This window comes from Panulirus ornatus, chromosome 15 (genome assembly GCF_036320965.1).
Source record: "Panulirus ornatus isolate Po-2019 chromosome 15, ASM3632096v1, whole genome shotgun sequence".
Taxonomy (NCBI): domain Eukaryota; kingdom Metazoa; phylum Arthropoda; class Malacostraca; order Decapoda; family Palinuridae; genus Panulirus; species Panulirus ornatus.
The window spans coordinates 38,012,158-38,027,029 of NC_092238.1; the positions used below are offsets into that span (position 1 = coordinate 38,012,158).

General features: G+C 40.2%; 1 protein-coding gene across 3 annotated transcripts in view; it reads right to left on the reverse strand.

Annotated features, from left to right (window-relative positions):
• Positions 1-7,785: 7,785 nt before the first annotated feature.
• Positions 7,786-14,872, reverse strand: part of LOC139753861 (uncharacterized) — a 75,674-nt gene continuing 68,587 nt past the window's right edge. For all 3 annotated transcript variants that reach the window (XM_071670802.1, XM_071670804.1, XM_071670805.1), the window contains exon 8: positions 7,786-11,142. In XM_071670802.1, coding sequence (XP_071526903.1) covers positions 9,800-11,142 — 1,343 coding nt within the window. In that variant the 3' untranslated portion in view covers positions 7,786-9,799. The remainder of the gene's footprint in view (positions 11,143-14,872) is intronic.

Genomic DNA, 14,872 nt, shown 5'->3' on the forward strand with positions numbered 1-14,872 from the left:
TTTCATGAACTTGAATACAGTAGAGTGTGATTACCTGCACTTGAATACAATATAACTTTTGAAAATATATGCAGTAAATGAATATAGTGTTTTTACCTGAACTTGAGTACAATATATGTTGGAAATTATATGTGGTAATTGCATATAGTGTTATTGCTTATACCTGAATACAATAAAGCCTTTGGAAATATTTATAATAACTGAATATAGTGTGATTTCTTTGAATTGTATAGAAAATAGCTTTTGACATATAGCTTGTAACTGAATATGGTGTGATTACTTGGACTTGAATACAAAATAGCTTATGGAATCATATACAGTAACTGAATAGTGTGATTACTTGTGTTTGGAAGTATACAAAATAGCTTTCGGAAATATGGACTGTAGTTGAAAAAAGTGTGATTACCAGGAATAGTGGTCACTCATAGTTGATCTGTCCAGCCCTCTACACCTGCTTGGCAGATAAAGGTAAGTAATATGATTACTTATTGCCATCTTAGTTACCATTTTTCAGATCGTAATATGTTGTCTTCTAAAGTCATGTTTCATCTAGATTAGATTTGTATTCCTTACGCTGTATGGCGGTCATGTAGTTCATAGGTTGCTTGGCGGTCAGGTGTATCAAACGCTCCATGGCTGTCAGATGTATCAAAAATATCTTAGGCAATTTGTCATTTTTGTTAGGGAAATGGGAAAGAAAGTAAGTGTCAACAAATGAGGTCTACGGGCCTACACAAGGCATCTCGTAGTCACATTCACATGTTTATCGACCTGTTCTTCATTCCAAGCTATCCTATGTATTTGAGATGATATGTTAATCTATTCTTATTATTTACAGTCTTTTTTCCAAACATATACTACTTGTCTATCTAACTTTGTGTGAATTGAAATGATTGTTTCGTGGTCTTGAATATTTTATTTTCGCACCTTAACTATTTCATCTATTCAAGCAGCTGTCAAATCTGCCTTTGTGTGATTTTCAAGAAAAGGAATATTCAGTTTATGTAATCAGTCCCTGTCAGACAAATTTCTAATATTTTGTCAGTTAATTCTGTCATTGCTCCTCTAATACGTTTCAATACGTTTGTATCCTTTTTGTGATTTTTCGAACAAAAATTTAACTTCATAATCCAGCTAACCATTTCCCTACATCCCTCTGGCAAGCTGATCTGCCACATTTCTCCGTTATCAAACCAATAGTTTATATTTCTGTATATCGTCTTCAAGGTCATTGTTTTACGATGATGCAGTCTAATCGCGACAGGACCTTTTGTCCATGACCGAATCGAACAAAAAAAAAAGCTTCCTCTTTGTCCATTCTAATGTATATTTAAGTCATGCTGCAGTGCAATGGAATGTTTAGATTTATTGTTCGTCTAATTGTAGTATCGTCTGCGATTTGCTCTTACCAATTGCCCCTCTATCTCTATCATTAACAAAGGTCCAAGCAGAGCCCATAGGACACCACTTAATGTTCCAGGCTGGCTTACCCATGTTGATGCTAACTTTCTCTTCAAACATAAATTCAGTTTCTCCTTCCACAATGTGTCCCTTGGCCAGTTTTATTGAGATAAGTATCATTATCGCTGTTAACTGCTAATATTTTTGAGAAAACGAAAGTAAACTAGGGAAGCATAAACGTCTCCCTGTGAAACTTTGCTCTGAATCCCTTATCATACTGCTTCTCAGGATCATTTCGAACTTCTCATTGTTGCTTTTAGTAGCTTTTCTACCACCAAAGACTTGCTAGATCGTCGATGATTTCAGGCAAGTGACCAGTCCCCCTTCCTTTATTTTTAGTGGCGAGTTTCTGCTGTTCCGACCCATAAAGGACTTCGGGATCAATTAAGATTCTAGCAGATACATCATGAGGATCAGAGGACTTATGTGATTGCTAAATATGTTTGTTTAAGGATGTATTTCCTGCTTAGTGTTAATTCATATACTAATTCTTCTGTTAGATTTTTTTTTCTTTTAGCGCGAGGAATATTTTCAGCTTATCTTTTTTTTTTTTTATGTTAACGGGATATAGGTATACAGTATACTGCTCACCTTGTAGATCTCCGTAAATTATCCTACATTATACCTACGTAGCAGTGCCGTATTCACGTCCTTCGTTATGAGAGACTTGTCTTGGATCTCCTCCATCCTGTGTACCTACTTGAACAAATGTTAGGCTCTACACGGTAGTGCCTCATGAAAAAAAATCCTCGGAATTGTCCTTGCTTTCTTAAAGAAGGTCGATCGACTCTTCCTTAGCAGTCCTAGGATTCAGATAGCTTGTTCGATTCGTAACACCTCCGCTTCCTTCTCAAACTGTTGCCAGATGTAGTTGATTAGATGAATACTGGGATCAGAAAAGATCGTTTAACGCTTGAATTTTGTAGTGCCAGAGCAAGTTGGAGCCAGCTAGAGATAGTGGAGAGCCGGGCGACCAGGTGAAAACACGGGTGGATAAAGTCAGTGACCCTTGTATACTGGTGTGAGCAATTGATTTTTATGGTATATCCCGGGAGATAATTTTGAACACACCTGCATATCATTTTTACAGCTGAAGCTTTCACATCAGCATGAAGTTCCAGCGTTTGTCTTGAAGGTTATCAGCGGTGTGCAGCGGTAGGTCATCTCCGTGGTACCTAATCCACTAGGCACTTTATCTACAAGCTAACGATCACTGTTGGTAGCGTTCAACCCTTCATGTCGACTTCTGATTCACCTTGTGGCCATTCTACCGTTTGTGGTATTACCAGTGGAGTTGTGCAGGCCCCCCAGTCAAGATTTTTGCTGACAGAAGAGTTTGTCCTAGAGGATCTACTGACACAAGGCTACCGCAAGCCTTACATATTCCACCATTTGTATCCAGCACGGGAAAGCCCCACCTATTCTGTGACGTCTTAGTGATCTTACAGCCACTCGCGAGAAGGGAGAGATCTCCACTGGCTGGCTGGGACAACTTCACACGGTGCTAAGGGAGTGACTGCACCAACAGGTGCCCCGCCCCTTCTGTGACCAATCACTTAGCAATAAGAGAAAGGCTGAGAGGGGCGAGGACTACGCGCTTACACAGACAGTTGTGATTGGTGCGCTTGGCCTTCCAATTGTGGTGCACTAGCTGGTGACGTATTTCTCGCAGTGACATGCCTCTTGTCCAGGATCAGCTGGAGGAATGAAAGAGTTGTAGCTTCTTGGTATGACAAAACGAGACCACTGTGTTCAGATCTCAATAAGAACTCTATTCCTGTTGCTATGTATTTAATCGATTGATAGTGGGACATACTGAGTGTTCGATGTATGGTATGGTGATTTGTTTTCCATGATATTTATAGACAAGAGTTTGTTTGTATTATAGTTACCTATGATTACAGTCTAACTGATTACGTGGTAATTGTAGTGTATTAATTTGTTACTTGGAAAATCAGTGGATACAGATGGAAAAGCGAGTTTTGTCTATGTAGGACCCGACGAAACAAGACCTTTTTACTGCGGACCTAGCCAGCCTACCCTCATAGGATACAGCCTTGTTAGATGCCACTGACGTAAGTCTACTTGGTATATCCTGCTGTTGGTTCTACCCTGAAAGGTTGCAATGCCTCTTGTAGTTTTGTTTTTTGAATTGATGATACGTGAGTCTGCAACTATTCGCTTCTTAGGAGTGATTCTTAACCACGGAAATATACATTCATTGACGACCCAAGGGACGCCCCTCTTCATGCACATTTTCATGGATCAGTGTGTTTACTTTCCCTTAAAGCAACCAGGATTGTAGCGATTTGTCAGTACGGGACCTCTGTCTCCCGCACAGCTTTTGATTCCTGGACTTTTTGGTTGACTTCAGCCGTGCACATCTAACTCATTATGCTTACTACGAACTTGGAGGCAGTTAAGTTCAGGCTTTATCCTTTTAATTGTATACACATTCCGGTGTTTGCAATCATTTCCTTAGTGTTGGCTTTGTCACAAATTTGCTAATGTAGCGGATTAATCTTTAGGAAAATGTTTGGTGAAAACGAGATGAAGCCAACGTGAGAGGCGAAGGCTTTGTATATCATGCGTTGAGGTTAATCCAGATGTTGATTAGACGTAACCTTGTTTATTGTTGAATACATTTTCATACACATGTTGCCGATATTTATGTGTAAGTCGTTCAAGTGTCGAGAAATTTAGGATTTTTTTTTAGTAATGATATTTGGATCAATTTCAAGTGCTCCTGTTACCTTTCTTATGTTAGGGAAACATTTCCACTTACGGACATAAAGTCTTTAAATCATTCAAAATCATAAACATTATTGTTTGTACGTTATGAATGATGCTGATGTTTTGCTGTGGTGCTTAGTCGTTTTTGCTGTGCTGGTATATTGTGCTCAGACCATGCTTTTACTACTGGGTCACTTACCATGTGGCATGACAGAATGGTTTGAATCTGCACTTTAACGGGAAGTGGAGTGTTTTAGGTACCTAGAAGCGGACATGGCAGTGGATGGGACCTAAGTGGCAGAAGTGAGTCGTAGGGTGGGTAATGGGGAGGTAAGGTTCTGGGTGCATGTTGGAGCGCCTGGAAGGACAAAGGTGGGTGACGTGCCTAAGGACGCGATAGTCCCGACAGTGTTTTATGGTGTCTTGAATGCACAAAGAAAGAAAAATGGATATGAAATGCCCGAGGATAATATGTGGTGTTAGGTGGATCGATCGTGTAAGGATCGGCGGTGTAAAAGAGAAGCGTCGTCGTAATGTCTTATGACTGGGAGAGAGCTGGTCAGGGTATGCTGATGTAGTTCGAACGTAGGGAGAGGATGAACGTCAAAAGTGGAGGCAGTAAGGGGGATGATGAGATGGAAGGATAATGAGAAAGAGGCCTTGGGAAGTATTGAGGCTTGAACATTCAAGGGGGTGAAAGGGAGTGTGTATGAGAAGGAATGAATTAGATCGACGGGGTCGGGGCGGGGGAAGACGTAAAGCATGGGATAGTGTGTGGGTTTGGGCAGTGGAGGATGGGTTCTGGTTGCAGTAACCTAAGTGTGTTTCATATACGGAAATTATAACCAATTATCTCAAAATTGTCCCGCCTCACCTCCACATACCCTCAGCTTAATTACTGCTAGGGTATTTCAGTGTTTCGCCGTCCTCGGTAGTCTGCAAAAAAAAAAAAGAAAAAAAAAAACACGCCCCTCTTACCTTCCTTTCTTAAAAGGAACTTCTTTTGTGAGAATTCCCAGAGACGCTCAGAACAGACGAATAGAACTGCCCAAGGCTTCTCGGGAGAGAATGTTACTTAGAAGGTATACATGAATACAACAAATTCTGACGATTGGAAGGTTGAATACCTTTCTTACTGTCACGTTAGGTTAGAAAATGACAAATAATTTCATACTTTTTTAATACATTTTTTGATACAAATATCAACGGCTTGATGCGACATATATAAAGTACAACAATCGTACGAAACTTTTTCCATGTATGATACTACTGTAGCAGTTAAGTAAAGTACTTTCTGTACGGTGTATACATTTTCTAATCATACTTTATAACATTATTTACCTCACACTGAACATATAGAAAAATACCGTAACATATAATCTATAATTCTCTCTCTTTCTCTTTTTATTGTATATATATATATATATATATATATATATATATATATATATATATATATATGTATATATTCCAGGACTTCTACTTGATATATTTCAGTAAGTCTACTACAGTGCAGGTGCCTGAGAGACGATAACTACATACTCAATACATACAAGAATAGGGCAACACGACCCGTCTCTTTATAGCAAAATTGGAAATGTGTGATAAGGAAGAAAATATTTCGGTCACATGAATGTACTTTTGTTGATACGTAGGCTGAGGACTCCTTGGAAAAGAAATTTGAAGAAAAAGATTAAAATGCCCAGGTTAAGATGTTTGCAACACCTGCTTCATTCGATGCATTCATTCGTTGTTTTCATCATTAATTACAGTGGAGGATAAACGTGATTCAGAATGTTGTGCTGTGTTCCTCTCGTCATCGTCAAAATACCGAACAAACGTTAAGGAGTTTGTGGGGGAAAATGAATATTACACACACACACACACACACACACACACACACACACAAATGCATGGGATAGGCAGGCATGCAGGTACCAGAAGCTGCATTTTCTATTTCTTTTTTTTTTCTTTATATGGATTGCTCTGTGCTTTACAAGCGTGCTGTGCAAGCAAGGGGAAAAAGAAGTAGGTGCAAGTTGGGCTCATGTATGCAATATTTTGTAAAAGGTATCTCTTTGTGGCAGTGAGGAGGGAAAACGATAAACACAGGGAGGGATTTTTGTTTTTAGTTTGCACCGCCATAAGTGGCAGCTGCAGGTCATGAGATCCACCTTGGATTATGTAGACCATAGTGCATGAAGACGACGGAGTGAAGGAGCCTGTGAGCTTAGTGAGAAATGTATGTGAGCGTGTGCTGAGTGGAAGATATCGGCTGTGTGCTTGAGGGTGGGTAGGAGGGCGCAAGGGATGACTGAGACAGGGTAGTAAAGCAGAGGGATCGTCTGCGGTATTGATGATAATGTAAACTTTCATGAACAAACGAGGCAAACCAAGAAAAGAAATATTGACGCTGAATATCAGGTTAAAATACATAGGCAATATTCGTCTCGTTGACGTGATTATATCTTGGTTATGACGTAACACGAGTTCTCACAATTGTGATATCAACATTGGTACAACCCCTATCATTCTTTCTTGATCATTATGTGAGATCATACATTTTGATTCATTTTTATGTATATATATATATATATATATATATATATATATATATATATATATATATATATTAACACTCCGTCTCTGTCAGTTTACTCGAAGAATTGTCATATAAAGATGAGGGTGTTATGAAGTCTTGCAAGGAGTGGCTTCCAATCTTCTCTAGCTCAGAAAACGGTAATCATGTCTACACTTCCTATGAGCTACAGTCACACTGATCTTTTGACGAGACTTCAGATACATTGAACATTGATTGTCCTACATTTCGCTGTACATATAGTCAACACTGATCGTTCTACAGTTCACTGTACCTACAGTCAACACTGATAGTTCTACAGTTCTTCACACGAGCTACACTCAGTACGAATTGCTGTACAGTTCTGCACACCGGCTTCGGTCACCACTGATTGCTCTACAGTTCCTCACGCAGGCATCAGGAGTCATTTATGAAAGCCTCCTGCTGAACACACAATACACTGCATCTTACTTACGCCGATCAGAATAAACTGATTTCCTTCCTTCTTTATACCGAGCATTTACAGCTGTTTTACTCCAGGCTTACATGTGCATGAAACAAATTCGGATTACTGGGAAATACGTTACAAAATCATTCAGTTGAACGTTTCGAGTGATCACTCAAAAGATAGTCTTAAGATGATGATTTCTTTAAATCTAAAATCTTGTGTAGCCATAGGAAAGGCGAAAATTTTTACAAAAACTATATATATATATATATATTGGAAAGGCTCACAATTTTGCGCGTGATCAAGATATTCCTATGAGTCCACGGGGAAAATGAAACACGATAAGTTCCCAAGTGCACTTTCGTGTAATAATCACATCATCAGGGGAGACACAAGAAAGAAATATGACAGTCAGTTGATATACATCGAAGAGACGAAGCTAGGACGCCATTTGGTAAACATGCACTTGGGAACTTATCGTGTTTCATTTTTCACGGGCAAAATTGTGATCATTTCCAATATATATATATATATATATATATATATATATATATATATATATATATATATATATATATATATATATCAGCAATTCTGTTAATGATAATTTAGTAATCTTTAACCTCCCTGACTATGGATCTAACCGTATGAGGGGCAGAAGTCAAAACAAAATCACACGCCAGCAAACTATAATGTATAGATCTTTCCTCACTCAGAGGACAGACATATGTAAACCAGCTGACAGGTATGGAGAGTTGTTCACGAGGCCTGGGAGACAAAAGATATTGTCAGCCGTTTTTTTGACTTTGTACAAGTTGTCCTAATTCCAGTTTTACGTTGCCCTCTTCTTCATGAAAGATTATAGGTAATGGCCAGAGTTATCAAGTCTTCCTACCTAAAAAATGAAAAACTGGGGTCCCATATAAGACTTGATGATATTCAATTTGTTGTTTTGTCATTGAGGTATGATAAATTTTGAATCTTCAATGATCAAGCCTATCATAAACTAACTGGTTCCGACAATTTTGGATCTCCTATGACCGAACCTTTCATAACCTAACTGGTTTCGACTTAGACGTCACATTCTTCTCTTGCTGTCGAAGTGACATTTAGTTTTGCCAAATGGAGTTGACTGCCACAAATAGTATCAAAGGCCAGCATTCCTGGCCTCAATATGCATCAAAGGCCAGGATTCCAAGCCTCACTCGCCTTCGCTAGCCTAGCTTCCTGCTGCTTTTGTATGACACACGCTATATTTCGTCACTGTGATTGTCATTTACAATCTTTAGGAATCATACTGGGCCTCTGACTCTTAGATTAAGCAATACTTTTACGAGTACCTGTAGAACAAAACACGTGCAATCAATTCATTATAGAAGTAATCACACATGATAAACTGCAGATGATTTGAGGTTTAACAGTGGAATCTTGAAAACGCCGATCAAGATGAATGATTTAGAGTAATCATGAATAATTTACTCTAGAGGCTTAATTTCTTGTGAAGAAAACATCTACGAAATGCTTCATATTCTTTATCACTAAACCCATTGCTTGTAGACATGAGGACTCATGTACGAGGTTGTTAAAACCCCGAAAATAATAGTGGTTCATTTAGGACTCTGGGAACGCCCGTCAGAGACCGTAAATCAAGGCACTTCATTATGGACGGAACCAAATCTGGACGTGTCAAGCAATAAGTTATAGAATCATAGCTAAGTTGTGTTACACACCCGGTTGTCTTGTGTTCATGAGTATGGCCTAGTCTTTCGTCAAAGCCATCGTATACTTTCTTATTTCCCACTAAGATCGCTCGAATATGGTAAACCAGAACTGTTCACAAGGGAATCTAAGAAAAAGATTCATTTCATAATACTCATCTTTTTAGCTCTCGTAAAGAAACTATGAGCTCATGTAAGAGTCTATATACGTAGGAAAGAGCACATATCACCTGTAGTACAAAAATCTAAATCCACTTACGGTGTCATTCACATTTATGATAAACCCATTGGTAAACATTTTTACGGTTTACACTTTAAAGCTGCCGTACAAAACCATGAGGCGTAGTCGGAGGCAAATTGCCATAAAAATTATGGTAATTTTAACTAATTGTCATTTGTTTGCATTGAGACTACAGATTACTTAGGTAAGGCTGTCTACATGTTTCCATGTGTATTACCTACGATGTTGATTATCGTAAATAATGTTGATTCATTGTATCGGTGTTGTCATTCAGCTGGAAAATGATTATTCCTCATCCATATCATCGACTGTTGTATATATATAAAAAAAGAAAATTACCGTTTAAGCTGAGTAAAATAGATTGTTTTGAGTGAGATCACTGTTTATTTTCACCTAGAAATAAGCATCAGTGTCTGTGTTTTGAGTGAGATCAATGTTTATTTTCACCTAAACATGTCAACCTGCAGTTGGCTTGCAAGACGTTTATCATGTGTCTTGAGGCTTTCCCTTGTAGCGTCTAGTCTTCAGTGGAACGGTGTAAGAAGTAAGATGGCTACTGCAGATGAAGACTGTAGGTGTGTTCTGGCACTTGGTCATTGTCAGGTGTGGGAGGGCGTTCGTCAGGTGGGAGTACCGGACACTGTGTGTGTGGACGGTGGCGAGGTGGTTGTGACGGGTGGTGTGGTCGGCGGTGTAATGGCTGTGGTCGTGGAGTGTGGTGTGGCGTTCATGGTGGATGGTTTGGCGGTGGTAGAGGGTACCGTGTTGTCTGTGATGCATGCGACGTTGGTTGATGCGCAGGGCTCCGTGGGTGTGTTTGGTGGTGTGAGGGTGGTGGTCGGCGCGGACGTGGAAGGCGGGGTGCTGGTTGCTGTGGGTGTTGTGGTCGTACTTAACGTTGATGTGGATAGTTTGCTGAGGACGTCACGGGGTACTGCAAGGTCCTTTCGTAGGACTATGAGCCTCGGAGAGCCGAGCAGGTGCTCTTCTCTCACAGATGCCTCCCGCTTCTTAGTCTGTGTAGCTTTGTTTTTAGTGGGTGTGGATTGCTGTATGGTCTCTAGTGTGGAGGGTGTGATGTACTGTATCGTTGCCTTATCATTGTGTATGGCGGTGAAGCTTTCTCGTCTACCCTGGCCCATAGCGTTTGTGGTCATCAGATCCCGATCTGCGATAGACTGGGGCGTTTGTATGGTAGATCCAGTCTGCTGTGCGTTGGTTGTCGTGTGCTGTGTTGTAGGTGCAGTCACTTGTGTACTGCCTGTGGTCTGTTCTGCCTCGGACATGACCTCAGCAGTGATGGCCACAGTTTGTTGATCTTCGTTTCGTTGGTCATCGCCAAATGTAGCCCACTGCGATCTGTCCTTGGCTTGTATTGTGTGATACTTGTCCCACTGTGTGTCATCATTAACCTCGTCTGTGTCAAATGTAACTCGTTTTCTCTTCACCTTGGCCTGTTGTGTGTCGGACGTGGCCCACTGTCTTGTGTCTTGGGTCTCCTGTGTGTCAGACGTGGCCCAGTGTGTTTTGGTGTCTTGTTGCTGGGTGTCGGATGTAGCCTGTTGCTCGTCAAGCGTGTCCGAGTGAGCTGTGTCTTGTGTGTCGGACGAAGTCCACTCTAATCTGTCTTGAGCCTGTTGTGTGTCAGACGTACTCCATTGTGTTTTATCCTTGGCTTGTTGGGTGTCAAAGGCAGCCCGCTGCGTGTCAGATGTAGCCTCTCCGACGGGCACGACCTGGTGACGTCTGAGGTGCCGCTTGCTCCTCCTGTGGGGCAGGAGGCGCATCCTGCGGGCGGCAGCGGCGTCACGCAGGGCTGTCAAGAAGGATGAGCAGGTCGTCGTCGTCGGCGACGTCATCGGCGGCGGCGTCCCTGTAGGAGGTGGTGTCGGGGGAGAGGTGGTGGATGGTGGTGGAGCGGTTGGTGAGGGTGGAGGTGGTGGTGGTGGCGTTCCTGGAGGAGCTGTTGGGGGAGGTGGTGGGGGAGACACCAGCAGCCAGGATTAGTTCATCGTCCGCACCATCACTACCATCATCATCATCAAATCCATAATTACTACCTGAAATATTCATGTATTCTGACCAGTTAATTGACTGAGGACGTGCCTACCGCTGCTGTTGATACAGACGCATCATCATCATCATCATCATCATCATCACTGCCACCCTCATCATTGCCATCATCAGCGATCATCAGTACCAATCATCATCATTCATTTTCATCTTAATCATCATCACTCTCATCATCATCATCACCATCATCTTCATTCACTGTCATCTGAACCATCATCATCATCATTATTATCGACCCTACCATCCCCCTTCACCCATCATCAGTAGATATTACGTACCATTCCCATCAGCATCACAATTATCATTGTTATCATCCTGCTAACCTAACCATTATCACCGTCTACGTAATCACCATCACTCACTGTCATCGCTGCCATCCACGTCATTACTGTGCTATCATCACCATTATCATTATTAGCATAAACATCATCATCATCATCACGACCCTAATTATCACCATTATTACTATGGTCAGGATCAGTGTTATCACTGTCACCATTATCACCATGATCATTATCATCACTGTCATTACAGTCGTCAATATAACGATCGTCATAATCACTAACATCATTGTAAATTCATGCAGTGTACGTAACAAAATTTTCAGATTTAGATGCCATTGCATTAGACAATTAACAAAGTAATGATTAAATAGATATTTGTGAATCCTGGTTACACATCAGAAGCACAGATTCCTTATCAAATATGCTGTCCCAGCGTACACCGTATTTGATATCGACAGGGTAAGTAATATAATTGGTGTTTTCTTGTTCTTAAACTCAATTGTCATCATGTTGTAGCATTTGACATTAACTTCATCTCTGTACTTATTACAGATAAGCTTCACAAGAAAATAGCATTAGAATTAATTCATGATTGATCGATCAGCAGATTGTAGCCCCACCCGCGGACTGATATTGACAAGTGCAAAAGCGTTACAGAGTGGGATTAAAAAACGAGGGATTAAACTACAGTATGAATTCTGCTGAGCTGTGAAGGTCTAACGAGGAAATGGACTCGGGTATAAGAATCTTAGATGACCTATAGCCAAGTAGGCAGTTCGTGGAAAGACTAGAAACGACAAGCAAAATACTAAGTCACATATTGGGGGGCACTGATAATACGAGTCACCCCTCGCTCTCCCAATTTGCTCGTCTCCACCTTATATATATCATGTGTCCAGTTTTAGTCTCTTTAAGAATATAAGAGGAAGTAGAGCAACGAGCTGCCTGAGTGATTTTCCGAACAGAGAAGCAAATCCTGTGAGAGCCAACTCGATAACTTAGACTTATCTGCCTCAGAAAGAGGGTAGGTGGTCTGATGCAGGCTTTAAAGAATGACAAAGGCTCGGGCAGTTTTGATAGAGTAGCCGGCAGTCAAGGCTCGATACAAATACTTGGGTAAACAAACGATTTACTTCGAATGAGGCAACTTGTTGTTTCTTCAAAAGATTGTTAACATGTGAATGATTGACGAAAATGAACAGTTGAAAGCAGCGTTTAAGAAGAGAATTGAAAAAATACTTCGTCTCGAGTCCCCCATCGAGCATCATTTGCCTCTCTTTATACACCGGTTACATATGAAATGTTGAATAAGCCCCGCCTACTTCTGTACAGAGGCTTGTGATTGGTTGTAGCGACGATGGGTGCTGACAAGTCATCAAATTATAGCTTTTTTGTATTAAATGATTTATATCGTTTATTCTTAGGTAATAACGATAATCATATGCATACAAACACCATGCCAGACTACTCACATTTACATAATGATAAGTAAATTGTGCCTTGATTAATGTACAGGTATTTGTAAGATTATCAACGTAGAAAATAAATTAGCGACAGATTCCTACGAAAGTGTCACTCAGAGAATCTAATTTTTTTTTTTGTTCAATCTTCATCTGAAGGAGATGAAATTATTGACCGATTATGTGTGTGTGTTTGTGTCTGTGTGTGTGGATCATAGACTAGAAAGTGAAATGTCCGATAATTTTCCATCCTGATTAGGAATGATTGATTTTATTTTCCTCGCGCTAAGTTGACGAACTGGGGAAAAGTATGTAAGTCATAAAGTTTCTGGAGTACTTGGTTGCTGTGAGAAAAGAAATTGATTAAATGGTCAAAATCAAATAACCTTGTGGTAGAAATAATTTCCATATATCAAGATGTTCTAGAAATAATCAAAACTGAAATGCATCAAGGGAAACAAAAAGATAATTAGAAAAATAATGTTTATAAATTGATCAAGTACATTGTACATGACAAACTAAAGGCCAGACCTAACTGTGACTAGATGAATCAGTTATGAAATGAAAAAATTATTAGAAAACATTGTAATACTAAATAAGGCAGTTTACCTCAAACAGAAACAGTTTGTGTTAACTGAAACAGACTTACAAACTACAATGACTGTAAAACAGAAAATACAAAAGGTTGAATTATGATAGGTCAATATGTTATCATGATTACATCTTCATGTCTGAAACAAAATAAAAGTTTGTAAATTATTTGAAAATCAAGGTTTACTTGATGGTGGATAAGATCACTTGTACATATTGATATCCAGGCATGATCCTGTCTAGACTGGAGTTGTTTCAACAGCGGGAGGTCGACTGTCGTTTGGCAGGGTGACTGTAGTATGGTAGGTCGACTGTTGTATGGCAGGTCTATCAACTGTCGCATGGCGGGTTTTCAGTTTACTTCTGTGTGGTCATGGCTGACGTCACGTAAAAGTCATGATCTCATTGGCTGTCACTGAAGATGTGCAGAGCGGGAAAATTTAGATTAGTATAACAGTCATGGCAACCCTGAGGCCCTTGGATGGGTGGGGGGAAGAATTAAATATTTGCTTTTAATGGTTACTTATTACCTGTATGTACGCTACGGGGAGGGCATATGTGCACGTGCACTTGTGTTATTACTGTTTGTGTTATGGAGAGCGAGTTGTGCACTCATGTTGCCCCTCATAACGTCGTATATGTGTGTATTGTGTGTTTACTCCTGTGTGTATTTGCATTCACAAACATGCACCCAAGCTAAGCTAAGTACCTAGTTACTGACCAGGCTTGAAGTAAAGACTGAACCCCAGAGTTGGGTGTAGGCCGACTGCCGCACCCAGGATTCGAGCCCATGCGGGCCCGATACCGGAAGGGCTCACCACCATGGAGTTCCGTGTGTGTGTGTGTGTGTGTGTGTGTGTCAGTACTTAGTCTTACGATAACAGATTAAGGTTATTTTGTTCAGCGTCTCAGACAGGCTCCTCTCCCACAGCTGTGTATATTTCTAGAGCTTTTTATACTTAGCTGATATCACACAGAAAATGAAAATGATGCATTTTCTTCCGTTTACTGAGGTAGTGTCAGGAACACACGAACAATGGCCTTGTTTGCACACATCCAATCTTGCAGTCATGCATAGTGTAGTGAAACCAGAGCCCACCATCCACAGCCAAATCTCGCGGCGAACGCGCTTGAGGGAAGCCATTCCGATATTATTATTATTATTATTATTATTATTATTATTATTATTATTATTATTATTATTTATTACTATAATAATGATTATTATCATTATCTTTATTGATTACTATAATAATAATGATAATAATAATAATAATAATAATAA